Here is a 26433-nt window from a genome sequence, read left to right as displayed (position 1 = left end):
TCTTCCTTCGACTAATGTACTTATTAAAACTTGGCACGGACTTTCACTAAAGCCATAGTTACATGTATGCCAGTTTGTCTCTTAGATTAAACCCACTAATTATATTATTTCACGGTTTTGAGTGTAATTAATTAATGAGTTTATTGCTGTTAACGTGGTACAAAATATTAATTTTGTTTCTTTATACCTATGTATTTTGCTTGAAGTGAAAGGTAGCAAATCAAATAGTATTTTATCCATGATTTCAAGGTCTGGTTTTTCCATGGAATTACTAGCTACTCCGGGAGTACCTACTGATTCCATGGGCTTACCTTTAATTATAATGCGCCCTGCGGATTCGCTCCCGTAGGAATATCTGGATCTGGAAAAATACTCTACCTACTCGTATGTTAATCTAGAATACTGTATCGTTATATTGTATATTATATAAATAATTTGAGTAGAGATTATGTACTGTAAGTACCTACTTAAACACAAACTTAGAAATTAATGTAGACCACAGATATTAGAACATTTGGACTCACCAAGACTAAAAATAAAACTAAACTTGAAAAATAATAAAATTTATTGAAATAATTAAAAGAAAGAATATTAACAATCGTTATTATAAAATACATGGGTTTATTAATAGCACATTTAAAATATTGAACACGGCATATAAATGTCACATTTTTATTACAGTACTATAATTTGATAGATTTACTGCTCCTCGCAACGTATTCTTTTGTAGATTCTGAAAAAAGCATTTAGAAATATATTAACTCTCTAATATAGTCTCTCTTTTTGTCAAATTTTTAAAACGGTTAACACACGTTTTCATACTTCGATCATTTTACGTTTGGATATTATAATAGAAGAAAAATCAATTTTATACTCGGAAAAAACATATTCCACGTTTAAACTCAGATGTGAAAGTAAGTGATTGCAGTAGAACAAAAAGGCAGGCGGAAAAATGATATGTATTATTTAGTTTAGTATCCTTCCCGTATGGACCTCATTGGATACAAACATCACCTAGACAGGTCCAAACCATGGATTAAGTAAGTACTTCGCGGAGTACCTACTAATTCCATGGTCCAAACAGAATTCCGTAATATCATATCAAAATTTTAGGACAGCAACAAGGTTGCCGCTCGATAGTCAACAATCGATTGCGTTTCAATTGACTATCGATAGTTTGAGGAAAAGCAATAGTATCGATAGCCGGGTTTGGTGCAATACATTGAGCAATACTATCTAATTATATTGCAAAACAATCGAACCGTGATGATGATTCGACTATCGATACCATCGATAGTATGGCCTTTTTCGATTGAAACTATCGATTGTTAAACTATCTGTAGTTCGGCAACCCTAACAGCAACTCAAAATTCCTTGTTAGAATCTTTTACTTTCTTTTCTCTGTATACATACAACAACTATATAATATACCTACTATGCATTCACAATATACCTACCTTTTTGAATATATTAGCCATCAGCAAATTGGTCTTTTTAATATTTTCTTTCTTCTTCTGCTCCTTCTTTTGCACAACTTCGGGCAAAGATTTGTATATTTTCTCCGAATGTTTCTTCATTTCTTTTTCACTTATAAATTTAGAGGGAACTGGAAATAAAATAAATTCAAGATGAAAAACAACCAACCATGCCATGTCCACTCCCCCAATAGATGGCATTAAAATTATAACAAATAGTAATTTTTATTTCGTCCTGCGAGGGAAGCCGCGGGTAATAACTAGAATATCATACCGCCATGTAGCAATGGTGGTCTGCGAAGTCTAAGGCGCCCGCCAGTGAAGCAAAACAGTTTGCATCTGATTGATGTAAAACATCGGGAAGAAACGTAAAAACGAAAAGTGTGAAATGGAGTAGGCAATGGCAAACCACTCCATTGATATTCCACCAGGAAGTCGTTGTGTGTACACTCACTCCACATAACTATAGACTACGTAATGCCTGACGTTTTGCTTATGCAAGAAAGAGAAAAACGTTTTTGTTATTTTGTCCATCATTGTTTTAGTCGCTTGGATGAATGGAAAGGTCTATCTCATGTGGCTAACGAGCTAGCGTTCGTTGTCTGTAGTTTGCTTTGTCTGTGCACGGGATTTATTTAGCACTATTACAGATTTGAATGAAGTACAGTGAAAGAATCACTGGACAAATCGAACTACGCTCGTGTTTCGATTTTCTTTTTTGGAAACTTTCTAGAAAATTCTACTAATTTTAAATTTAATTTTAAAAATTATACTTTTCTTACGCCGCGTGTCACCCATCTCGGCGAAGTCACTCAATGGCCGTTGCTCCAGTTGCAGCGACAGCAGCTGCCGCTGGGCAGCGCGTTCATTTGCTCTGGAAAATTGTATTTTTATGTAGAACCTATACATTTATCAAATTATTCTTATCAAATAATTCTTGAGCCAACAGGATTTTTTGAATCAGTTATACCTGTCATGTCCCCCAAGTCTTTGTTTCCAAGGGGGATTCCAACTGATGGATTTGTCTTATGATGACAATGACTGATTTTATCACAGACCTCGACGCTTCCTGAGAAAACGGGCCTTAGGAACCCTAGAAACTCCTAAGCCATATGTTTGTGAAAAACTCACCAATTCTGGTCATTTCACTCATAACATGCATGGGATTATGTGTTAGGCAGCCGTGAGGTAAACATGGCGGACAAAGCTCGCAAGGATTTTGAATCGAGCGCAGCGTACCTTCACCAACGAAAAACGGTACTATGAATACTCATTAACAAGCATATAAGTGATCCTCAAAGTTATCAAAGTTTAATTACTCAATTTCTTATACTGAAAATAATAGGTACTTGTTATAATGTTAACTATTAGTATTTCTCTTTTGGATGTACAAAAGTTTTTATGGATTTTCTATTGTATATAAAAAATGCTAATCTAAAATAAATAGTATTGTAGTACCTCCGCAACACACATTGTAAGCCTCCATAGATCCCATAGCCTTATATGGCTGATAATAAAACATTTTCATATTTGGCAGGCAGCGCGCATCTGTTGTTCTGGAGTAACAAAAATTGGTGAATTCTTCCAAACTACATAATAATTTTAATGGATACCTGATATTATTTTTAATTAATGACCTATAAAATTGAAACTATATTTAAGGAACGATTTCCAACAATTTTCTATAAAGATCGTTGTATCTAAGAGGTAGTTGTCGGGTATTGTTGCCATTTTCGGCAATGACCTTTAAACATATGATCATGATCATATAGCACCACGTAGACACCTTGCGCTGGAAACGGTAAGTAAGATGATGATGATGCACAATATCTCAGATTTTACAGGTTCAAATAAAAAAATATCTTACCTTTTCTCACTAATCGTCTTCAAACAGTTCTGGCGATCTGAACTCCGCTCCACGAAGTCTGGTCGGTTTTTCTCCAAATAGTCTCTGACAGTATAATCTTTGCTCTTTTTAGTGCAGTCTTCTGGGGCACAGTTGCACTCGCTGGACACCTCACTCTCATTCGGACAACTCCTTGAACGGAACATGGACCCGCGGGGGCTACCAATCTTTTTCTCAATTTTTTCATACACCTCCTTGAAAGGGACATTATCAGAAAATTTATTCTTTGGAACTTTCACGACAATATGTTGTAAAGGTTTACTATTTTTATTGGGACGCTCGTCGCTAACCACACTGTCAGACGTCTGTATTATCAGATTGTAAGCCAGGCATTTCTTTCTTACTTTCTCTGTAGCCTTTTGTCTAAAGCCTTTACATTTATGTGTCCGACAATGGCAGTAATGTATGCGCTGACATTGGTTACAATTCGACGTACTACTAGAAGGATCACATTTCTTCCTATTTCCGTGAGATTTACACTTCTTTTGATGATACTTCTCACATTCTTTTTTTATCTTGTTAAGAACACAAGTTGCAGTGTCTGTAGACGATGGCAACTCTGATGATTCAGTAATACAACATCTGTCTTTGGATTTCCCAACATTTACGCCTTTATCTACCATTTCAATTGGCTTTGTACATGCAGCCATCTCCATATTAGCAGCTTCAACACTTTGGCGACAAACGGCGTCTTGTGAAGTACTGCTGTCAGACACTACGTGATCTTGCTCACCATCATCAGTATCTAATAAATAACTCAAAACAGTCACAATTTCCTTGAAACATTTCTTTGTCTTGTTCTTTTCAGCATCTTTCTTTGAATAGCGTCGTGTTATGTCTTTAATTATGTCGACTATAGGATCTTTGCTGCTATCGCAACTTGATTTGCAACTGGCCGGCTCATCCGACGCCTCCCCCTGGTCTTTGCATTTACAAGAGTTTTTGGATGATAATTGAGGAAATACTCCAGTAAGGTGTTTGCTTTCCTGGCTGCTGTAAGGGGCGTCTCTATTATCTTCACATTCAGGTATATTCGGTGCTGCTGCATCCAAAGTGTCTACATTTCCATCTTTTGTAGATTCTGTATTGTAACAAAGTGTTATAAATTTGCCATTGTCTGTATTTCTGCGGGTGAAGGGTTTAGGTTCTTGTTCATTATTTTGAACAGTTCTAGGATATGTGTCCGCTTTTTTATCAATAAGGCAAGTATTAATTATACAAGTCTTTCTCAGAGAATTAATCTGTTCTTTGAATGGGACAAAGGGTAATTCTGAGAATCGAGGACGAGTACTAACTCTGGTTTGATCTTTTGGATAAAATATTTGTGTAGCCGAAGACTGAACACCCTTCGAACATTCTTCCGTAAGGCAAGTACCTTTTTCAGCTAAATTTATTTTGTCTGTTGCAGTAGCCTCACAAACAGATGTTTTTTGTTCCCACAAATTGTCGTCACTGTTTTTCGGATCATTTTCATTAGTTTTCGCACCAATACTGACAAGTAACGTCATATTAGTTCCCTTAATGGGTATAGTAAAGTTATCTTCACCTTTATCTAATATCCTATCAACATTAGTTTCTATATCAGATTGCACCTCTTTTTCTAATGTCCTCGCTATACTAGAAATAGTACTTCTGATGCCTAGATTGAAATCTGTTTGTGAATCTTTTGCAGCAACATGCTTTTCATGTATTACACATGTCCCTGATCTCTCGCCCTCTGCACTACATTCAGGAGAATTATTAAAATCATTATCAGATTTCCCTTTCGATACCATTTTATAACATTCGTTTACCACCCTGCAGCAATCAGTATCACTTACGATGTTAATATCTCTCAAACATGGCTCTAAAATTGCTGTATTTATACTGATTTCAGTTTGAACAGACCTGGTTGCTTCATGTACGAAAATATTTTGATTTCCATTTTTATTTGATGTTACTCTGTAATTATTTTTATTATCTGATGATAATGTATTAGCTCCTTGGCAATTTACATGGAATGCCATATTAACGCTACTTGGACAAGGCTGACTATTACGTCTTGCATTTGCAAAAGGATCAAAATTTGCTCTTCCCCTATTGTCATTCCAATCTTCTCTATCTTTGGAAGTGGACGGCTGATTGAGACGGTAATTGGTAGTATTAACAGTACTGCCACATTGGACATTGCATGTGGCGGATGATTGTGAGTTGAGAGTATGGTCAGAGATTCGAGAGCATTTGTATATGTACATATTAGGAGGTATCCCTTGAGAAGCTACATTCTGATCAGCACATAAACATACATACTTTATTTCTTCTTCATTTTTCGATTGCTTTTTCTGTTCCACAGAACTGACATTACTTGTGTTTTGTATATTTACTTGTACACTACTGTCAGCGACATCAATTTTAGGCCCTTTTATATGTAGATTACCACATTGACAAAGTCCATCTTTGCTGCTACCAGCTCTAGATTCTTTCATTTCTTGTTGTAATCTTTTTTTCAAATTGTTTTTTCTATGAGGACAACTGTCCGAATTTGCTGATGAGAGGGTGAACACAGAATGACTCCTCTGATTTTTAATGCAAAAGCCATGTTCATTGTCAATAGCATTAGAATTACCTCCTCCTTCTAATTTACTTGCATCGCCTGATCCGTCATCATAATTATTTCTGGTGAGATCTTTTAGCAAATCCTGTAATTTACTATTGGCTTTCAAATCAGGTCGTGAAGTCAATTTGAAGGCCGTATCACTACTGACTAACTTCTGCCTAAGGAAATTTTCCTTATCTTTCAAATGTCTCTTGTATGTCTCTTCTCTTCGAAGAGCAACTAAATACTTCTGATACAATTCCTCTGACGATGTCTTTGCAAATCCAGCATCTGACGACTTTTTTTCACTTGATACATCAGATTCTGTGTTTGATGATGTCAACACTTTAGGTACTTTAGATAATATTGACTTCTCACTTGCAGAAGCTACAGGTAGATTAGGAGCACTTTGAGATGTTGATGCTAATACATTTGAATTAAATCTGTCTAGTCTCAGTATTGATTTTTTTGGCAATTTTTCTCTAGTTTGATTTCCATCAGAATTACTAGATGTTGTAGTATGTCCTTCACTAAGGCCTATCTTTTTACTGTGAAAACTCAAGCCTGAAAGAAAATCAGTTGTAGTATCATCATCTCTATAATTAGATTTGATTAGTCTTTTAACAACATCCTTGATCAATTGTTTTTTCAAAGTTGAATCGTCATAACGATGTTTCAATGCTGCTCTGAGCAAGTCAATGCTTTTTTTCAGATCTTTGGTAAAGGAATGTATAGAAGTTTTACTGGAGTCTGTAGTAAGAGCCCCACTAGACTCAAGGCTAGATTTATTGCCAGCAAAACTGGAAAATTTTGGGTTACTTTGATTAAAATTGTTTTGGTTCTGATTGTACATATGACCAGGCATATATTCGAAACTCTCAGCTTCAGAAACTTGAGCTCCACTTTTCTCTTGAGCTGGAAGATTCTCTTTATCAACTTCTAACTTTTTCCTACTTTTCAATCTCTTTTTAACTGTTTTAAGTTTCCTTCTTTTATTTCTCTTTTTTAATGAATTTAAGTTAATCAAAACAGGCACTTTATGAACATAGACCGGTTTCACCATAGTATTTAAGTTAGCACTGGAAGTTCCTTTGTCTTTTGTCAAAGTAGTTTGAATCTCTTTGTCATGTCTTATATGTGGTGTGACCTCTGTCTCCACAGCAACATTTTCTGGAGTAACGCTTGCATCAGTCTTATCTTTGGTGTTGTTTGGATCTTTCCTTTCATGAACAACACATTCACTTTCCTTTTCTGGTGTAACACTCAAATCTTTTTTAATGTTTCCAAGACTAACAACTCCATCTTTTTCAACATTAAAAGATATATGTTTTGTCAAGTTCACACTGATTGCCTGGTGACAATTGCTTTGAGGTAAATCAACTTCAACAAGATCTATATCTCGGTTATGAATAGATGTTTTTTTTGTATTGCCTCTTTTACCCTTACTTTTATTTTCAGATTGATCAAGAAATGTAGAATGAGCTGTAGGTGGTCCTAAGTCAGATTCTTTTTTTGTGTCATTATTTGAATATTGTTGCTTCAAAGCCAGTCTTTCTAAAGTGCTTAAACTGGAAGCAGATGTCTTTCTATCACTTTCATTACCATAGCCAACATCAGCTAAGGAGTCCCATTCAAGCTTACGTTGAGATGTGATGCTACTTGTTGGTGAAAATGGCTTATTTATTGATGTGTCCAAAGCCAAATCGATAGCTGAAATATTATAACAATGTTTTATTTTTTATCATCTAGATTTTAAAACACAGAACACAAATTCATTGATATACATTCAATAAATGTGTGCCAAATGCAACTAAAACTAAACTAAAAGAGAAAGTTAGGGGAGGCTTTTGCGGTGCAGTGGGACACTAGTAGTTAAACAAATATTAACAATTCCAAAGCAGCAGACACATACATATAACATGTTCTATTTTTATAAATAGAACATGTTATATGTACTTACACTTGTGCATTTTCTGGCATGCATAGTTCTGTTAAAAATAATAAAAACTAGCTGCCCATCCTGGTTTTTCTCAATTAAAAACAATATAAATTTTATAAACCTGAACCTTCCTCAGGATTGACTATCTATTTGTAAAAATTGTTTCATGCAATTTTTACCAATAGATAGTGTCAATCTGTGCTGTAGTTTTTTGAGTATACTGTGAACATACAGATGTGGCAGAGGACTTAGTTTTATAATATGTTGATAAAAAGCTTTTTGTTGGACCAAACCATTAAAAACCCAAAAAACAACTTATTTACATTTCTGTGAATGGTTGTCAGACTTCACAGAATCTTCTCCATCACTGTATTTTGTTGCATCTTCTGTGATGATTGGTGGTGATACTGATGCGCTCTTGTCTTTAGATTCCTCTTCCTGAAAAAAAAATTTAACAAATATTGGTGTCATTACTACAATTTTACTACAGTTGATTGTATGTGACAGACTGTTGAGCATTCTTTAAGCATTATTATGTATTGATAGATAGAAGATAATGGCCAAATCAGTAGCAGTACAGTGGAACAAAAATCAACAGCTCAGCTTAAAGTAGCCCTGAAAAACAACCAATGATTTTCAGCTGCTACCTGAAGGTAACAAGAAGATGTAACATTATTTAATTTAACTACTAAATTTCTCTGAAGTTGATATGGAAACTACTATTCAAAATTTCTAAAGCCAATGTTTTAAATTTGGAACTATGGACACAAACATTCATCTAAACCCTGATAATTAATTCCATGGAGTTCTGAAAGTCAAAATCAGGATTTAATTTAAACTTTTGCATTTTATCAAACCACAAATTTTAGAAGACTGCATGGAAGATAGAGAAGTTATTTACTACGTACTATCACATTACAATACCACTCACTTCCCTGTGTTCGGTTTGTCACCAGATGGATGCAAGAAGTATATGCAAAGTGAGTTTTACACATGTCCTCTATAATAGGTCTAAATGTCACAATAAAAATTATATATTTTTTTTATACCTGAGAGCTAGGTGACTGTTCTGGCAAAGAACACTTAATGGATATTCTGCACAACTCCGTGGAGGATTCACTTTTTTTGTCACCAGAATCTGACGACTCATTTTGAGATTTCATTCTCCTCCAAAACAAACCCGTAGGGTCCCTGATTTCACCATGCGCCGTTGATAACGAAAAATATTGTTCCAAATCTCTTTTTCTCCCAAATTTCTTGTAATAGTCCAAAATTAATGAATTCACTGCGGTAGGACTGGCTTCAGCATTCACTTCAACAGAATCTGCATTTTCCACATCTCGAATTCTATTACAGTCATTGGATTGCGCACTTTCCATCATTCCCTTTTAAATACACACCAATATAAGCATACATTATTACAGAAAAGGATACCACACCATTACAGAATAATTTCCACTGCAGAAGAGAAAGAAAGAATCAAAGAAACAACCGAAACAAACGGCAAACAAGCAACAAAACAAGTCAAACAAACTTCAATCAAACAGTCATGAATGACAGTTAAATTGACAAGTCAACGCTCACTTTTGAAAAAAAAGTATTTTTCTAACCACTTTACCTAATCCACTGTATTGACGAATAGGGAGTATTACTGCACATTTATCCCGCCAGAATACATCACTATATGTTAGGTACACAAAAGCTTTGCCGCCTTTTGCTATATCGATTTTACGTTTATTTTAGGGTACTTTATTAATCCTTTCATTAAGTAAGCATTCGTTTGTGAAAATATACAACAAATGTAGCATATTCGGGTGCCGAAATATTGGGAAAAATCGTTTTCCGTAAGATAAAAAATTTCGAAAACTATGGGATACGATACGGCTCACGCTGTAAAATTTTCGAGCCAGTAAACGGTCGAAAAAAAGCTCGGAACACTTTACACGTGAAGACTTATTAAAATATAGACTTCATACAGTTAAGATCTTCAGTCAAAATCAAGTTTATATCAGTTTATGACCACAGTTGACCAAATAATTAAGAACATAACCTAAAAACTGAAGTATTAATTAAAAGTGTACTCAAAGGCAACAAAGAGCTGCTAAACGTGAAACTCAAAAACAAATATGTGTCGTCGTATATGAAGTTAACCCTGTAGACGGGTTTTTGTGTTTATATTTTTTATTTGAATAGTTTTTGGGTTTATGTTGAAGAAGTGGAGTGGTTGAAAATAATATACATATCCCAATCCCACAAATAGTGCAATGTGATATCAATAGTGTTGAATAATTATAATAAAGGTTATGTTTTACAATGGACTTGAATCATTTAGCAAATTAGTTTTGTATTTAACACTTTGTGTTATTAAAGCCTATTCAACTAAATCCTTCCTTTTTCATTTAAACTCGCACAACGATTGTGTAGAAGGCATTTTTGATCGTAAGTCTGCAACAATATTGAAAATTGGCGCTTTTTGCCTCCATTGGTAATGTTTGTGTACCTTAGTTGTACCAGTACCTCCATCTGCGCTGAGCTTGCGTAATATTAACCTATTTTTTCTATGCCTGACCTAAGGCCTGACTTGACTGCTTGCTAATGTCAAAGTCAATGTCAAACAAAATTGTAGGTAGGTAGCTAGGTACCTATTTTGCAATATTTCAATTTTTGTACACTCCTTTCAATAAATAGGTATGAGTTTGTTTCTATAAATTCTATAGGGGCAGGCCTAAAATATTTAAATAAAAATGCCCAGTAACGCAAAGACTCGGTAAGTTATATAAACCTAAAATATGAATAAAAATTAAAGCATTTTTATAGTAATACATAGTGTCGCTATGGTCGCTATTCAATTTATCCTATATCCTTAACTTTGGTAGAGTGGTGATCACCTTGCTTGTTGTATTCTTGTTGGCGGTAGTACGTTTACGTCAACATATGAGACCAATCCTAACAACCCATAATTTACCTTTTCACAAGCTTATATTTAGTTTCACCTGTACTGTCTGTAATAAAAACTTGAAGATACAATTTTACTTTTCATTTTATTCATATTTATAAATTGTTGGTCGTACAAACATATTTGTATGTTCTTTCTTTCTAAATATTCATATTTCAATATTCCTTTAATGTTTGAAACTAAAACTCCAGCATTTCTTATGTGAGTATTTTCCCGAATCCTTTGTCAGCTGTTGAGCTTCGGTGCCCAGGGTCCACTTTCCCACTATTTGTCTTCACTTCCTTTGGTCATCAGCATCCCTTGTTGCATGTCATGTTGAAATATAAATAGGTAATTTTACTGGTGTGGAAAGATCTGCCAATCCAACTACATACAGGAAGCCTGATGGTAATATCAAGCCAGTTGTCACCTTAGGTGTCTTTAGTTAAATTATTTGTTTTCTTTTATCTCATTTCAGCATTGCAAACCGCACACAACTAGGTATTGCTGTGATATGTTTCATTATTGGTATCATATTAATAGCTTTGGGTGCAAAATCATTACAGGTATTTATTGTTAATACATCAATACTTTAGGTTATTAATATTTGATAGTGCTATGAATTAGAAAGTTTTATGCATAAGTCTGCAGTACCTAAATATTTAACCCATTTGTATTTAAAATATTGAATTTACCTGCATGTATGATATTATATTATGATACTATACTAATATTATATTATTACAATAGTTTTACTGTAATGGTAGTTGTAAGACTATAATAAATAAACATTAATAATTGCCAGCCATTCTGCTCATTATGATATGATACATAAATATTTTCAGCCATCTAAAAGGATTGAATGTAAGGAAAACTTTGTGGGCTCTCTTTAGGCGTGATGATGCAAAGGCCCACATAATCCATACTAATGTTATAAATGCGAAAGTCTGTCTGCCTGTCTATCTGTCTGTTTGTCTGTCTGTCTGTTCTGATTTCACAGCTAAACCTTAGGACCAATTTTGATTAAATTTGGTATGCATATAGTTAAAGGCTCCCATACTTTTTTTTTTCAAAATCAATCTTCAAATTACTATAAGGGGGGGTGAATGTTGGTACGAAAATCATGTTTGTTTTAAATTCACGCGGGCGAAGCCGTGGTCAAAAGCTAGTACCCAATAAAATGGAATTTCCCTATGAGGCTGGCATAATTACACCAAGCAACTGAAGACAAAAATATTGTCAAAAAATAGGTTTTAAAAAAACATTAGATATAAATATATATTTTCAGCCATCCGAAAGGACTAAATCGAAGGACATTGTGGTTGACTACACAAACTGCACACAGCACATATTCAATCAACCCGAGATCCGATGCATTGATTACAATCTAACAAGCCCTGTGTGTGTTTGTCAACACCAATTTGTTGTACCCGAACCGCTAATTGGTAATATTACTTTATACTATGAATTGGATTCAAATGTACAGACAGGAGATTCCTATATTAATTCTAGGTAAGTTTGTATTACGAATTTCTGTTACATTCTACTGACTGTATCCTAGTTTTCGCGGCGTGTGGTTACCGCCCTTGAATTGACTTGAGCACCACTCCATAATCCCCCATGGATATTGTGCCAGGTAACTAAGGTATAAAGTGTTTTGACAGAGGACAACTGGCAGCAAGCCATAAAATCTGAAAATATTCAAATTTAAAGTATTAACTAAGGTATAAAAGCCTTGACAGCTGATAGACAAGAACAGCATTCCCAAAATGGTTGGAGTCAGGCGGCGGCAGGCGGCCGGTCATAAAATCAGAATATCTTCCAAGGTTTATTCTTCATACAAAGCCAAGGGCAAAGCTTAGCATTTACCTTAATTATACATCAAAATGCTAAAAGCTGTTTGGTATAAACCACAAACAAATAGCATTTGTACACCCCAAACATGAGGTATTTATCAATAACATGAAAATGAATGTAATATTACACGCTTATAAGGAAGTTAAATAGTTTATAAATGTGGATTTCCCTTCCCTTTGCAATTACACAATATTTGCACCAGCACCAGTAACTTTGACGTAAATTTTAAACTGCGAACTGCCGTCGTTTATATAAAATGGCGTACTTTGCGTATTTCTGCGCTGGTTAAAGTTAAAGATAATGTTGACTGGTACAACGCATCCCAGAGTACAAAGTGCTACAAACACCGCGACACGCGACTATTTATTTCGAAAACCAACGTAGTTTTATACAATTTCTTAAATATAACTTACTAGCGGGCAAAAGTCCGTGACTTCGCTCGCGTAAATTTCCCACGCGAACAGTATTTTTTCCGGGGTGAAAGGTACTGTATGTCCTTCTCCATACTTCAACTACATGAATACAAAATTTCAAGAAGTTTTCGTTGTGTCAATAGAGCGTGAAGAGATAGATAACAAACAAATTCTTTCGTGTTTATAATATTAGTAGGATAAGTTAAATCATTTATCCACCTCATCTACAATATACCCATTGTGTCGCAGTTTGTGTTTAGCCAATAATAAACTTATTTTCATTTAATTTCAAGAGTTGTTGTACAAAGTAAGCATTTATTTTGCAGAGATGATCAGCAGTTATCAGGACAATTGTTCCAAGAGCCAGCGGAGGAGTGCGACCCTTATAGGTTCGACGATTCTGGCAAGCCTATAGCCCCGTGTGGGGAAATTGCTGATTCTATGTTTACTGGTGGGCACATTATCCATACTTACTCTCTCATATCCGCATGTTCCCTGTTACGTTCGGGGCTGTGACGCCGCGACGCCCGGGGTCAACGTGAAAAGAACCTCAAAATTTTGAAGATTCGACGCCTGCTTGTAACCCTACCTGAAAATGCTTTTTTTGCCAATATTATCACAGTATTTCGACATGGGGATTCATTTTTATAATATGTAAGCATATTAGTAGGTATAGGTACTTAATGTTTCAGATAAATATTTGTTGAGACGACCCGGCGCACAGTATATGAATGTTACATATTACGGAATGATAAAGAAGGATATGACTAAGTATCACAATCCGCCCTGGAATAAGTCATATCCGCTTAGTAAGTATTTATATCTATATTAAGAAATTTGTTTTTATCAACGACAAGGAAAACTAAAATCGACGAGCTAGCGTAACCTAATGAGATGTTATCACACGATAAGTGACAGGAAGATACTAGATAGGAACTCCTCAAAGGCTTTTTGGACAGACATGATATTTTGTCACACATTGAATGCAATAAGATCTCTCTAGCAACAATAAAAATTCTGTCTTCGAATTGCACGCTAGTCGGAAGTACAATTCCCCTTTATTTACTTAAAATAAAATTACTAGTAACCCAGTACCAGTCATAACTAGTAATCTAACAAAATAAAATTGTAATTGTGTGTGTTTATGTAATGTAGTCATACTTGACAGACTCAGGAAAGTGAAGAAAACGGATTTTTGACGAATTACTTTTTTAGAATGGTCAAGATTGGTTGATAAACTCCCAGTGTTGCCAACCAAAAGGAAACTGCGCCCTCATTTAATTTCTTCACTTTCTTTATATACTGTAATATATAAAATATCGCAAACATAACAGTGAAACTTGTATTTATAGAAGATGCATTTAATGATTTCGCTAAGCCTAAAAGTTGGAGTCAACATATTTGGGAGTTAGATCCTGACAATCCTGATAACAATGGATTCGAGGTAAAATTACATTACTTACTAGCTTTTGCTCTGTGTCTAATCTACTACTACTATAACTAATCGGGTTTCTCCATATAAATTTTGCACCCCCCCTCTTTATCCCCTTAGAGAATTTTAAAAAATCCTTTCTTATTGCACCCCTAGACCACATAACTTTTAGCACGTAGGTTACGTGCTAAATTTGAATTTTCTAGATCTCGCACAGGTCAAACCCCCAGCGGTTTGACCTGTGCGTTGATATATCAGTCAGTCATTGTCTTCCATACTATGAAGAGAAAAGAGATGTATTATTGCAATGATTAAACTCAAAAACTACTGATTTTGTTGACTGCCGATTTTGATGAAATTTGGCACAGAGATAGGCGAAACATTCAAGAGTGACATAGTCTACTTTTTATCATGGTTTTACCCGAGTGAAGCCGGAGATAGAAAGATAATAAATAGATAAGAAAGTCCCTACCTATATAAAAATTACGTGCGACACTTGAGCAAAATTTTTTCCACAAGAAGCTATCTGGAGATTATGAGTTCAATTCCTCGCGCGGACAATTATTTGGTACCTGTGATCGTAAATATTTGTCTGCGTTTCTATTTGTGTGTGCCCGTTTATTCAAGTCGCCCAAAGGCATGATATGTAGACATTATAGTATCTATCTCTTATTCCAGAATGAAAGGTTCATTGGATGGATGACTACTACAATGAAACGCAAGCCTGCCTGGCGACTTGATTCCTCTTATAGTGTTCCAAACGGATCGTATGTATTGAGGGTGGAATACAGTAAGTATGCAATGACCATCTCCTAACGAATATTATAACTCCGAAAGTAAGTTTGTTTGTTACCTCTTCACGCTTTATCTGTTTAACCAATCTTCTTGAAATTTCGCAAAGTACAATATAGTTTGAAGTACGGAGAAGCATGTAGGGTATTATATACATTTTATCCCGGAAAAATAAATGTTCCGGTACCGTAAGCTTGTACTAAATAAACGATTATTATTATCGTCTCTCAACTTTAGGAATGGTATTTTTGCAGAACAGCTGTCTTAGCAGCGGACGAAATTGAGGGCAAACATTTGTAATAGATGACAATCGTTAATATATTTTTAATAACGATGACATCGTACGAGGCGACTAAGGGATACAAAACCTTAACAGCTGATAGGCTGAGTGATAGCATTCCCAAAAAGTGTTGACGTCAGGCGGGCGGCCGGTTGTAAAATCGTAGCCAAATCTTTCAAATCTAATGGCATTTTTTTACGCTAACCTTGAGCCTTGGAGCGTCATAGCTCCGAATGAAACCGGGAACATGCGAAGATGAGAGAGAACATCGTTAATATATTTTTATAATTCCAGGTTACCCGCCATCTAAATATAATGGTACGCGGAAGGTTATATTGGTCGCAAGCTTGAATGTTCTAGACTACGGTTCGTATGGCGGTGGGGTGGCAATGGTCGTTCTTGGTGTTATCTCTTTAGTACTCTCCTTGGTTTTGGCAGGTTATAACATTATGTTGTACTTGAATAGCCGCAGGGAAACCAGGGGGGCCGGCGATGCGTTCGGCGGCCTCATGAATTAGGCCATCGGAATCACATTGATTTATATTTTGTAACTTGAAAAGGTTGAGACTGCCCAGCAGTGTAGCAAAATTTGTAATATTTCCGGTAATTTTTCTGGGCATAGTTGATTTAAAAAAAATGGTTAGACAATGCTACCGTCATAAGGAAGAAGGGCTCGACTAGTGTTCCAGATCCTTAGTCCACTATCGATAGTGTCGATAATAATTTCTATATTGAGTATTGAAATTCATCTCTTCCGGATAGTATTGCACTATATTAATACTATTGTGAATTGCAAACTGAGCTATCGATAGGTCTATCAATATTTTAGATGATTTCCGAGGTCAACTATCGATAGCCCTCATTTGGATGATTATTTTTTTTCAAAATCCAAGTCATTACATATTCGTTTTCAGTGAAAAAGGCGCATATTTCATTATATTATTTGGAAAAACTTCGAATACGCTCTTCTTGCTTATAGCGACAGTATGAAATTTTCCGTAATACCTCAACGCACGAGTTTGACTCGCACTTGACTGGTTAATTTTATGTGTGAAACACATAATATATATTCCTAGGGACTAAGGTGTAAATGGATTTAAGAGTAATATTTTCTTAGTTTTCGTAGGGCTAAGCTTAAAGCTACTAGTCTTGGAAGCATTTACCATTTTATATTTAGCTTTTACTACATTTTGTCTATAAACCCTATAAAATAAATTAGCTCTTGGCTAGCAACACTGGGTGTTTATCGGCCAATGTTGAACATTCTACTTAGTATTGTAATAACAAAAAAAATGTAGTTAAGAATTAGTTTTCTGTTCTTTATAGACTGTATATGAATCTCTCAACAAAATTACGCCAAAGAATATAAAAATCACTGTATTATATGAGTATCATTTAAACGGGCGAAGCCGCGAGTGAACAGCTAGTTCTCAGTTACTCAATTGTTTTACATTTTATATAAATATTAGCTGATGCCCGCGAATTCGTTCGCGTGGCCTAGCTGGACCATTATGACTCTTCTTCAGGTAGGTATTCAAAATCTTCAATTTTTATATACTTAAACAAAAAATGGCTCATCAGCCTGCTCATCAGGCTGAACAACTTTTGTTAGGGCGTTATTTCTATATTTCCTATAGTTTACTAGGACCATCATGGGTCTACATCAGGTGTTCCAGATCTTCGATTTTTATACCTCAACAGAAAATGCTCATCAGGCTGAACAACTTTTGTTGGGCGTCATTTCTATATTTCTTATAGTTTAGCTGGACCATCTCCATCAGGTGTTCCAGTTTTCAAAATCATTTATACCCTATATTCGCGCTTAATAGCTATATAACAAAAAGTTTCATTCGAATCCTTCCAGTAGTTCCGGAGATTAGCGTAACGCCTAATTTTATTTTTATGTAGGTAAAAATATATTCAATATACAAAATTTTTTATTCTACTGTTTTATTATATGTATTGATATTTAAGTAATCTTGGTGGACAGTATTTAAAAATAAACATATACGTACCTAGTTTATAATTGATTTCTCTTCACCCGCGTTTATTTCGTGCGTCCGCGAACTTATTGTCAATATTTATAATAGGTTCTGAGCAACGTATCGCGATGAAACCTATACCAGTTTTTAAGTTAGTTTATCCGCTATATACCTGTGAAAACCACATCCAATGCCTAGCGTGATGCACAAAAGTGCCTCTTAGTGCCACAATTATTGTTACTAAATATCTCCTATGTACAGACATAGCCCATATTATATGTATAGACGCGGTTTAACCCTTAGGTTTCATTCAAAAGGTGGATGAAGAAATTAAAACTAGCTAAATTGTGAAAATAAATGTTATTACAAAAGAACAGGGACTTTTAACAATTTATTATAAAATATGATCTTTAAACCTATTATTATCAAAAATACATCACAGTCACGTAATGGCAGCTTAGAATAATTTTGTTGTAAGCAACACCTGTAACAAAGTAAACAAAAAGTTTATTTATGCAGTTCTGTTCAAACACAATAATACACATGATTTTTGGAATTCAACATAGTCCGGAAGGTCTTCAATTATGAGATGTAAATACACTTTAGACTCTAATGCAGTAAAAGAGATAAATTGTTCACTCCTGCAATTACGGCTAAAGGCTAAAATATAAAAGTTACTTTTTGACAGCTATTATTAAACCCGGAACAACAAAAAGGTGAAGTCTTATTCTTCCACTTTCTGAAATAGGTTGTTAACGATATGCGGGGCTGAAGAAGACGAGTGGGGATGCCGTAGACAAACTACAGACATCACATCACTCTCATCTTCGCATGTTTTCGGTTACATAGAGCTGTGATGCTCCAAAAAAATAACTACAAAATTTTGAAGATTTGGCTATGCTTTTACAACCGGTCACCTGCATGACGTCAACCCTCTCCGGGAACGCTACTGTTGACAGATGCTACTGACATCCACGGAAGGTCCTATTCTAGGGCGGGACCACACGCCACATATTATATGTATTGATAAAATAAATTAATACCTACATAGATACCTGTGTTCAAGTAACGGCGGGCACCTGCTGTTTGTTGTGTATACTGAAGTAGTCGGTCAGCTTGCTCTGCGACTGCACGTCCTCCTTGTACAGCAGCGGGCACGGGAAGTACTTCTGCAAATACAATCCTACATCACAATCAAGGCGGAATCCAATCATAGACAATATCAATCAAAGTACGAGGTTTCGTTTTTTAGATGACGAGGTTATTCGATTATAATAAATAAATATATAGGGATAAATCACACAGATTGAGTTAGCCCCAAAGTTCCAAAACTTGTGTTATGGGATACTAAGTCAACGATACTATTTTCTATAACATATATAGATAAACATCCAAGACTCAGATCAATCTGATAAAGATCATTTTCCATGTTGACCTGACTGGGGATCGAACCCGGGACCTCCAGTGTAGCAGTCCGGCATAATGACCATTAGGCCACGGAGGTCGTCATGATTATAATCGACCTAACACATTTTTTACACATTTTTTAAACAGGAAAGTTTGTGATAATGGATGGATCAACATCACTAAATTCCTAGTATAAAACAAAATCACTTTCCGCTGTCTGTCTGTCCCTAGATATGCTTAAATCTTTAAAACTACGCAACGGACTTTGATGCGTTATTTAAATAGATTAGTGTGAGTAAAATAACTCACAGGAAGGTTTATATGTATACCTAATCTATTAACTTTTTACCCGAACAAAGCCGGGGCGGGCGCTAGTATTAGTATAACTTTTATATTTAGTTTATGTAAGATGATGCATGTCCTCAATTTAAATTTGCATAACCATAGCCGGTTAAACATCATGAGGTTTCTATTAACAACACATCCTACTAATATTATAAATAGGTACTAAAGTACGTATGAAGATGTGTATGTTTGTTACTACTAAAATCTACTGACGAGTTATTATAATCTGGAAAAACATATGGTACTTTTTATCCCAAATTCCTACGGGAGCGAAGCTCCGGGGCGCAGCTAGTTGTAAATTCATGCCAATAAATTATCTTTATCTATGATGTTCGTTACTCTTCTCCGCAAAAACTTCTTCAGATACATTAGTAAAGATACGCATGGGCTGGAGAGCGCGTTGGTGATGTCGAGAAAATGGAACAATGACATTTATTTTCAATTAGCTTTTGCCCGCGGCTTCGCCAGCGTGAATTTATCTACGAAAGTGAAACAGTCACGATTTTCGTACAAACTTTCACCCCCGCATTATAATCATTTGGGGCTTATGTATGAACTAGCCTATGTTTGAGGTCTTATCAAATTTCTTCAAAATCGATCCAGCGGTTTAACCGTGAAAGCAAAAGCGAAACAGACAAGACTTTCGCATTTATAATATCAGTATGGATTCCAAGAAGGCATTTTTGCCTTTTACAACCCTGTGAAACCTCGGGTTTTGTTTTTAGAATCAAAAGCAAAATATTATTACCGGGTCACTCATCCAGTCATTATGTACTTTCTTCTTACTAGCTCTCTCATTTGAGCGTTCTCAGTTATCCTGATTGCTCCCTCAGCCGTTGAGCGTCGGAGTCCAGGGTCCTCTAATTCTCTTACACTACAATATATATAGCTATTGTGTGTTTCTTAGAGCGTTTCGACCAATGTGGCAGTGCTGTCATTTCAATTTTTCAAATATTAACAAAGACAATAATTATTTTCCCAACTGACTTTAAAATAATTAATCTGTACAGTGGTAAATTTTATGAATAATCGATTTTGGTAATGATTCCTTCAAGAAAATTCACGGATCAATTAATTAACAGCGCGGCCGCAGCAGTCGAAACGGCCTGAGAAACATCCTACTCTACTCTACTAGTATTACTTGCAAGATATGAACCTAACATACATTGCAAGTTACTTAAAAGCCTGTAAAAACACCTGGACAGCTTTGATCCCGCCAGAGATGTCGACGGTGGGCACCACCTGCTTCGGCTTGAGGAACTTCACGAAGCGAATCATCTCAGAGAAACTCGAATGTTCGCTGTATGGAATACCTGTAACGGCCACAATCAAACACAAGATAAACAACTGACACTTGATACGACACGATGCCTTTAGAAATAAATAAATATGTATTGACATATTACACAGATTAAGTTAGCTCCAATGTTAGAGACTTTTGTGTTATGGGATACTAATTCAACGAAACTTTGTTTTATAACATATTCGTATATAGATAAACATTCATAGAAGGAAAAGAAATAAGGTCGCAGGAGAATAAAGACAGTTACGTCACGCAAATAAAAGAAAAAGTGAGCGTAGTGTCGTATGAAGAAGTGAATGAATTGGCTATGGAGAGAGAACACTTAAATTAGTATGCTTGTCAATGAAAGTGTCAATTCGTCAAGTTTTCAAAATTCCTGGCTCTGTCTACCCTGTAAGGAGTAAAGACTATCCATATATATATTATTTTGAAAATATTTATACTTGTGATTTCACAGATGTTTCTATGTAACCTTCAAATAGCTCGCAAAATAATATCTGCCATCTATTGGCTGTAGATTGCCAAAATTGTTAAAGCGCTTACCGTGTATGGTGACCACGTCTTTCTCAACAGTGGAGTTCTTCTCGTTCTCCCAGCCGCTGGGTTTGAAGGCCACCACCTCCGTGAACGCGCCTTGGAGGCTCTCCAGGTAAGTTTTTAATTTCTATAAAAAATATTCAGTTGATTTATTTTTAGCGTCTGGCAAAAATATATGAATTATGAGTTCCAAGCTAGACATGAGTTACATTGGTTCTGAACGAATATGAACCTTCACTAGCTGCAGCACGCGGTCCTCCTCTGGGAACCATGACCAACTTCAGAGCGCATCAGATATCAGAGAGTATCTCGTGTAAGTACACAATGGTGCTGGTTCACTGACCTCATAAGTCAAATCCCGCATGGCCAGCACGTGCAGCTGGCAGGACTGCGGCGGCGCGTGGCTGAAGCTCCGCCCCTCCACTAGCTGCAGCACGCGGTCCTTCTCCGGGAACGCCCACACTGTACAACCCACGCGCCGAGCCATGCCCAGGAAGAACTTCTCCTTGCCTGGATGGAGAAGCCACAATTTAATTTTACACTAATCATGAAACATGGTAGATATAATAATAATGAAGAACACTTATATTATTGTAAGAAAGAAGAAAATATTATATTTGTCCGATTAGAAAAATGATTTCGATTTGATGACCACATCCGGTACGAAAAGAGGAAATGCGGCAGACCACACAAGCGTTGCAGTGATGATCTGTGAAACTTTACTAAACGATTATTTTTAGGAATAGGGGGAGACCTTTGTCCGGCAGTGGGATGGAATAAATTAAAACAAGACACATTTATGAGTAAGGTTGTAGGCTATATGGAATCCCGAAATTCCCACGGCAGCAATGAGTCATGACACCAGTTTCTGAATAGATCGCCTAATTTTAGGAGAATCATTTCAACATTGTGTTATTATAATTTCAGCCCACTGCAATTTATTACATTACCAAGACCAAATACCAAGCCAACTTCAGAGAAGGTAGCGGTAGCAAACTACTACAATATAAATGGGAGCTTTTTCTTAACTTACCAATAGTATAAGTTCCGCACACAATCAGAACGGAGGAGAACTTCTTGCCGACCTTTTCTAGTGCGAATTTCTTCTGCCGCAACAAATACAGGGCCATTTCCAAACTTTGCTCCTGAGTCGGAAAGTCGTAGCGGGGGTTACAATACCTGAAAATGTAAAACTGTTTGAAACTAAGGGATATGCGTGCCAATAGTCTGATAATTGAAGAATTGCCAACGACCGCGTGAAGTGGAGAAAAAAAAAGTAAAAAAGCAGACGTTTAGGGCGTTTCGACACTGATAAAATATCATAGGAAACTGCTAAATAAATCTGTCTGATGTGATTACCTAGTTAGTATTTTCTAACACTTTTGAAACACAATTTTAACGCTATATATTTGACAAGTTACATTACGCTATCAGATTTTATCAATCAGCGACGTACAGTCACCCTTAGTAAAATTTTGTTAGTGACCGTAAATTATAAACAAGGATATTAAAAATTCGAAGTATTTTTTTTTTCATTATATAAGTAGTAACATAATACAATTATGCAAAACTTTAATGAAACTTCTCAATGATGTCACCACACTCACCATAAAATTGTATACAAAATTAAATATATGCGGGTTTCCACCAGTCATGCAAAACTTACACAAATCTCAATGTGATTTGGTACAGTATTTATAGCATATAACCTGGAATGCAACATAGCATTTTTGTCTCGAATTTAGTGTTTGGGCGTAGTAGCTAGTTTGATATATGTCGAAAGACAGACTCACGTGGTATCAAGGTATATAGTATGTATATCCTTATTCCAGAAGATAGGGTAGGACTCCATCATGGGGCAGGCTCTGAAATCGCCACAGTGCAACAACGTCTTCCCATTGGGCAGTGTGAACACCAGCATTATCGCACCTGGACAACTGAAGAATACAATCGAAGTTATAAATAAAATATAATTTAGACTAATGTTTAATCTATCTTGTTGCTTATATTGTGGTCATATTATTTTTATAAACATATTTATACATATTTCCTATATACATATTTGCTACACACATAGGTATAAAGTAAAATTCGCTCAAAATCTACCCAAAATTACTTCAGGTGATGGAAAATATCGTAAAGAAGCCTGTACTCCAGTATTGTGTGATATGGACAAATGTCTTCAGACATATACAATATCCACACTCAAAGATGCTTTTACATAAAAATCTAAAGGAATTTATATTTGAAGACATTTTATGACTCACTGATTGGCATCCACCGCTGTCACATCAACCCCCTCCACTTTGATAGTCTCATTGAGGTTTATTACATGAATGCACTTCGAATTCACACCTAGCCGAGATATGCACAGATCCGCTGAAAAAAAAAATATTTTTTTATAGTTTAAATTACATATTTTATACAACATGCATGTATAAGTTGAGTGGTGCAACTAAACCTTAAGTTAATAAAAACAAGTTTTATTTACCAGTAACTTGAGAGCAGAATAACCATTTATTGAATCCTTTCTTCAGGCCAGAATAGTGATCAGAATGGAAATGGGTGAGAAAATAATACTTCACATTTGGAATATCACCATACGAAAATGCATCTACAGCGAAATGTGTACCTGAAAGACGTACCTTAATTATTTTTTTATTAACAAATATAAATATGTCCCTAACATATACAACACTTCTTTGAATTTCTAATATAAGAATCTTAAAAATGGGGGCAAGAAGATGCTCAAACTTAAATCTATTCATATTTACACAATAACATGCATTGATATGTATACAAAAACATTACATTTTAGACTATCACATTTCAATGTGCACAAAAAATAAAATTGCATTACTGCCAATCAAAAACATACCTGCTACTATTTTATGATGTGGAATAGTCTTAGAACTAACAGTAGATTTTGCGATTTTGGCTTTCGATGATAGATTAAATTGTAGGGACTCTGCAGTTTTCCTAGGGGAATATGAACTTATGCTGTCATTTCTGCTGCGCGGTGACGAGCCGCGCGGCGCGTCGGAGTTGGAAGTTTTGACGTCATTGCGTTTAGGAGACTCTCCTTCCCTCCTGATCCTGTTAGATTTAGGCGATTCATTGTCCCTCTTAGGCCTTAGCTTCCCGACTCCGGTATTGGCGGCGTCTGCGATACTCAGAGTCTTGCTCATGACCTGCGCGTCATCACGAGCTGTAATAGCACCTCCAGCTACATCTAATTTCCTTATGATACCACTTGACAGTTGACTATCTGGTTTAAAAAAATAACTCTCAATTCTCTTCTGTTTCAAACTATCACTTCTTCCATTCTTGTCTGGAGACTCAACTATTTTCTTCTTGACACGGCTACTAATTTTTTTGCTTGCAAATTTTCTTTTCACTAATTTATAATTTGGTGGCTGGACAATGACATGGGAAATCTTCTCAATAGCATCAGTATTTAAAATAAGAACTTTTGAGTTGTCATCTGTGTCATCTGACAATTTTTTCCTTTTTATTTCAAAGTTGACAGATACTTCCAATTTTCTTGTTCTTTGTGAATTATGTGAGAAAGCTTCATTCATATTTTCTTCCAAATCACTTCCTATTGATAGTTCTGAGCTTTCAACTATTTCACAATCAACATTGGTTTCTTTATCTCTATGTGATACTAAAACCCTTTTAATATTACTATTTCTAGTACTTACTTCTACATTCTTACAACTTTGTACTCCAAATGACACCTTCACAACAGGCTTTTGTACTTCATAAATGACTGTATTTTCACTTTTCTTATCTGACACACATTCAACTAAATCTGTATTAGATGACACAGACCTTACAGATCTATTGTCTCTTTGGTGGATTATAGTGGTAAATGGTATAACATTACCAAAACTTAAAGGACTAGAATGAGATTTTCCTATTGTATTAAGATCTTGAATCGCAGAGTATCCAATGCTGCCATCTTCATCTTGCTCTTTTCTATTGTTTGCACAATACTCAGCAGCAATGCCCAGATCAATTACATTTTTAGTAACATTTGACTGATGTGGTGGATGATTTTGAACATTTAGTGAATTTTCCTTATTTTTGATAGGAATCTGAAAAAAGGATATTAAAACATACACTTGCTATGAACAAAGTAAAATAATAGATATATAATAAAATAGTAAAAAAAGTTGTACATTTCATATTTTTACAAAAAATAATGAAGAAAGAGTAATATGAGTAAGAATTTTTTTAAATGGCTATCTGTTAGTACATGATGTAAATGAAGGTTAAATTCAAGCCAACACACAAAAATAAATAAATCACTTACCTCACACACTTTCTGTTTCCATTTTGATATGCAGTTTTTTCTCCTTAGGGATAAAGAGCATCGACTGGCAATAGAATTCTATGCAAAAAAACTAAATAAATTAGAGCTAAAAGTTACCATTCTTATTTTCTGAATGTAAACAGACAGAGATACACAGATAAAAATACTTAATTGGTTCCAAAATAAGTTTAGTTTAGATAAAGGGCAAGGTTAAATAAATTACCTATATTATTTAAAACACTATCAATGTCAGCTAAAACAGCACATTGTGTTCCAGAATGTAATTGTTAGCTGTCATTTGGGAACAGTTATGATGGCCATCGTCTGAGAAGAATATCCATATGAATAAGCTCTTCAGCAATGATAGTACTTAATGATCATTTATTTTATACAGTGACAAAGTGCATGTACAATCGGTCTGAATTGTGTTTATTGAAATTTTAACCATGACTGTTACAGCTATTTTTATTTTTGTTTCTACTTTTAGCTGTAGAATCATATAGAATTAAGCTTTTCATTGTTGTACAAGTTATTATATTGAACTTATAAAAGAATCTTGGAAGATGTACACAATTTAACCTACCTGCGTTAAACTGATATCTTTATTCTCCTTTTTATATACTCTTGGATTAAGAATCGATGGCATGTAATCATTTAAGTCGTCTTCTTTCATTTTCCATGTTCATTGTATTCACAAATTGTTCATTTAGGTTGTTTATTAACTCCAACCAAAACACCAACTTTCATTCTACCTAGGAGGTACCTACGGTAACTTTCATTTCAACTTTTTTTTATTTCATCCATTGTCAACGTCAATCATCAGAACAAAACTGTCACTGTCATAAAATAAAACAAATGGCTCGTTAATGTTACCAACTGAAAATTCAATTTTCTGTCGACATTTCATTTACTTTTATAGAAAGAATAGTTTTTTTTA

General features: G+C 35.3%; 3 protein-coding genes across 9 annotated transcripts; 1 reads left to right on the top strand and 2 right to left on the bottom strand.

The window, feature by feature from the left end:
- Positions 1 to 547: 547 nt before the first annotated feature.
- On the bottom strand, positions 548 to 9436 carry LOC128679292 (uncharacterized). Of its 5 annotated transcripts, none has more exons than XM_053761420.2 (7): positions 8945 to 9436; positions 8219 to 8333; positions 3343 to 7666; positions 2934 to 3031; positions 2607 to 2714; positions 2249 to 2349; positions 1470 to 1606 (listed from the first exon to the last, which is right to left on the bottom strand). In XM_053761420.2, the coding sequence occupies exons 1-6, from the start codon at positions 9275 to 9277 to the stop codon at positions 2288 to 2290; spliced, it is 5040 nt and encodes a 1679-aa protein (XP_053617395.1). In that variant the 5' UTR covers positions 9278 to 9436; the 3' UTR covers positions 1470 to 1606; positions 2249 to 2287. The 5 variants fall into 5 exon arrangements, with proteins under 5 accessions (XP_053617393.1, XP_053617394.1, XP_053617395.1 ...); XM_053761421.1 differs by having other exon boundaries at positions 1472 to 1606; positions 2258 to 2349; XM_053761418.1 differs by lacking the exons at positions 2607 to 2714; positions 2934 to 3031 and adding an exon at positions 548 to 733 and having other exon boundaries at positions 1458 to 1606; positions 8945 to 9435.
- Positions 9437 to 10520: 1084 nt separating this feature from the next.
- On the top strand, positions 10521 to 17625 carry LOC128679198 (cell cycle control protein 50A-like). Its single transcript, XM_053761267.2, has 8 exons — positions 10521 to 10662; positions 11309 to 11396; positions 12119 to 12342; positions 13427 to 13551; positions 13793 to 13909; positions 14453 to 14544; positions 15211 to 15322; positions 15899 to 17625. The coding sequence occupies exons 1-8, from the start codon at positions 10640 to 10642 to the stop codon at positions 16120 to 16122; spliced, it is 1005 nt and encodes a 334-aa protein (XP_053617242.1). The 5' UTR covers positions 10521 to 10639; the 3' UTR covers positions 16123 to 17625.
- A 306-nt stretch (positions 17626 to 17931) lies between these two features.
- Positions 17932 to 26278, bottom strand: Snm1. Of its 3 annotated transcripts, none has more exons than XR_008405726.2 (12): positions 26080 to 26278; positions 25497 to 25574; positions 24057 to 25278; positions 23670 to 23810; positions 23446 to 23557; positions 22972 to 23115; positions 22212 to 22357; positions 21522 to 21688; positions 21185 to 21305; positions 20504 to 20651; positions 18634 to 18755; positions 17932 to 18070 (listed from the first exon to the last, which is right to left on the bottom strand). XR_008405726.2 is itself a non-coding variant. In XM_053761266.1 (12 exons), exons 1-11 carry the CDS (start codon positions 26167 to 26169, stop codon positions 18648 to 18650), a joined length of 2445 nt encoding a protein of 814 aa, XP_053617241.1. In that variant the 5' UTR covers positions 26170 to 26278; the 3' UTR covers positions 17932 to 18070; positions 18642 to 18647. The 3 variants fall into 3 exon arrangements, 2 of the variants coding, with proteins under 2 accessions (XP_053617241.1, XP_053617240.1); XM_053761266.1 differs by having other exon boundaries at positions 18642 to 18755; positions 20536 to 20651; XM_053761265.2 differs by having other exon boundaries at positions 20536 to 20651; positions 26080 to 26277.
- Between the last annotated feature and the right edge of the window lie 155 nt (positions 26279 to 26433).

The sequence above is a fragment of the Plodia interpunctella genome, chromosome 21, assembly GCF_027563975.2.
Source record: "Plodia interpunctella isolate USDA-ARS_2022_Savannah chromosome 21, ilPloInte3.2, whole genome shotgun sequence".
In the NCBI taxonomy this organism is placed as follows: domain Eukaryota; kingdom Metazoa; phylum Arthropoda; class Insecta; order Lepidoptera; family Pyralidae; genus Plodia; species Plodia interpunctella.
The sequence above is the reverse complement of the archived record's forward strand: the minus strand, read 5'-3'. Positions and strand labels throughout refer to the sequence as shown.

What these genes read in the sequence shown, in the direction of transcription:
- LOC128679198 (XM_053761267.2), top strand. Translation starts at nt 10,640, where the DNA reads ATGCCCAGTAACGCAAAGACTCG. An exon ending in GAATAAGTCATATCCGCTTA is followed by an intron (nt 13,910 to 14,452) that starts GTAAGTATTTAT and finishes TTGTATTTATAG; the next exon opens with AAGATGCATTTAATGATTTC. An exon ending in TGTATTGAGGGTGGAATACA is followed by an intron (nt 15,323 to 15,898) that starts GTAAGTATGCAA and finishes TTATAATTCCAG; the next exon opens with GTTACCCGCCATCTAAATAT.
- LOC128679292 (XM_053761418.1), bottom strand. Translation starts at nt 9,277, where the DNA reads ATGATGGAAAGTGCGCAATCCAATGACTGTAATAGAATTCGAGATGTG. An exon ending in AAGACGATTAGTGAGAAAAG is followed by an intron (nt 2,350 to 3,342) that starts GTAAGATATTTT and finishes ACAATTTTCCAG; the next exon opens with AGCAAATGAACGCGCTGCCC. An exon ending in TGGCTAATATATTCAAAAAG is followed by an intron (nt 734 to 1,457) that starts GTAGGTATATTG and finishes TGCTTTTTTCAG; the next exon opens with AATCTACAAAAGAATACGTT.
- Snm1 (XM_053761266.1), bottom strand. Translation starts at nt 26,169, where the DNA reads ATGAAAGAAGACGACTTAAATGATTACATGCCATCGATTCTTAATCCA. An exon ending in GGAAACAGAAAGTGTGTGAG is followed by an intron (nt 25,279 to 25,496) that starts GTAAGTGATTTA and finishes TCCTTTTTTCAG; the next exon opens with ATTCCTATCAAAAATAAGGA. An exon ending in TGCGGGATTTGACTTATGAG is followed by an intron (nt 21,306 to 21,521) that starts GTCAGTGAACCA and finishes TATTTTTTATAG; the next exon opens with AAATTAAAAACTTACCTGGA.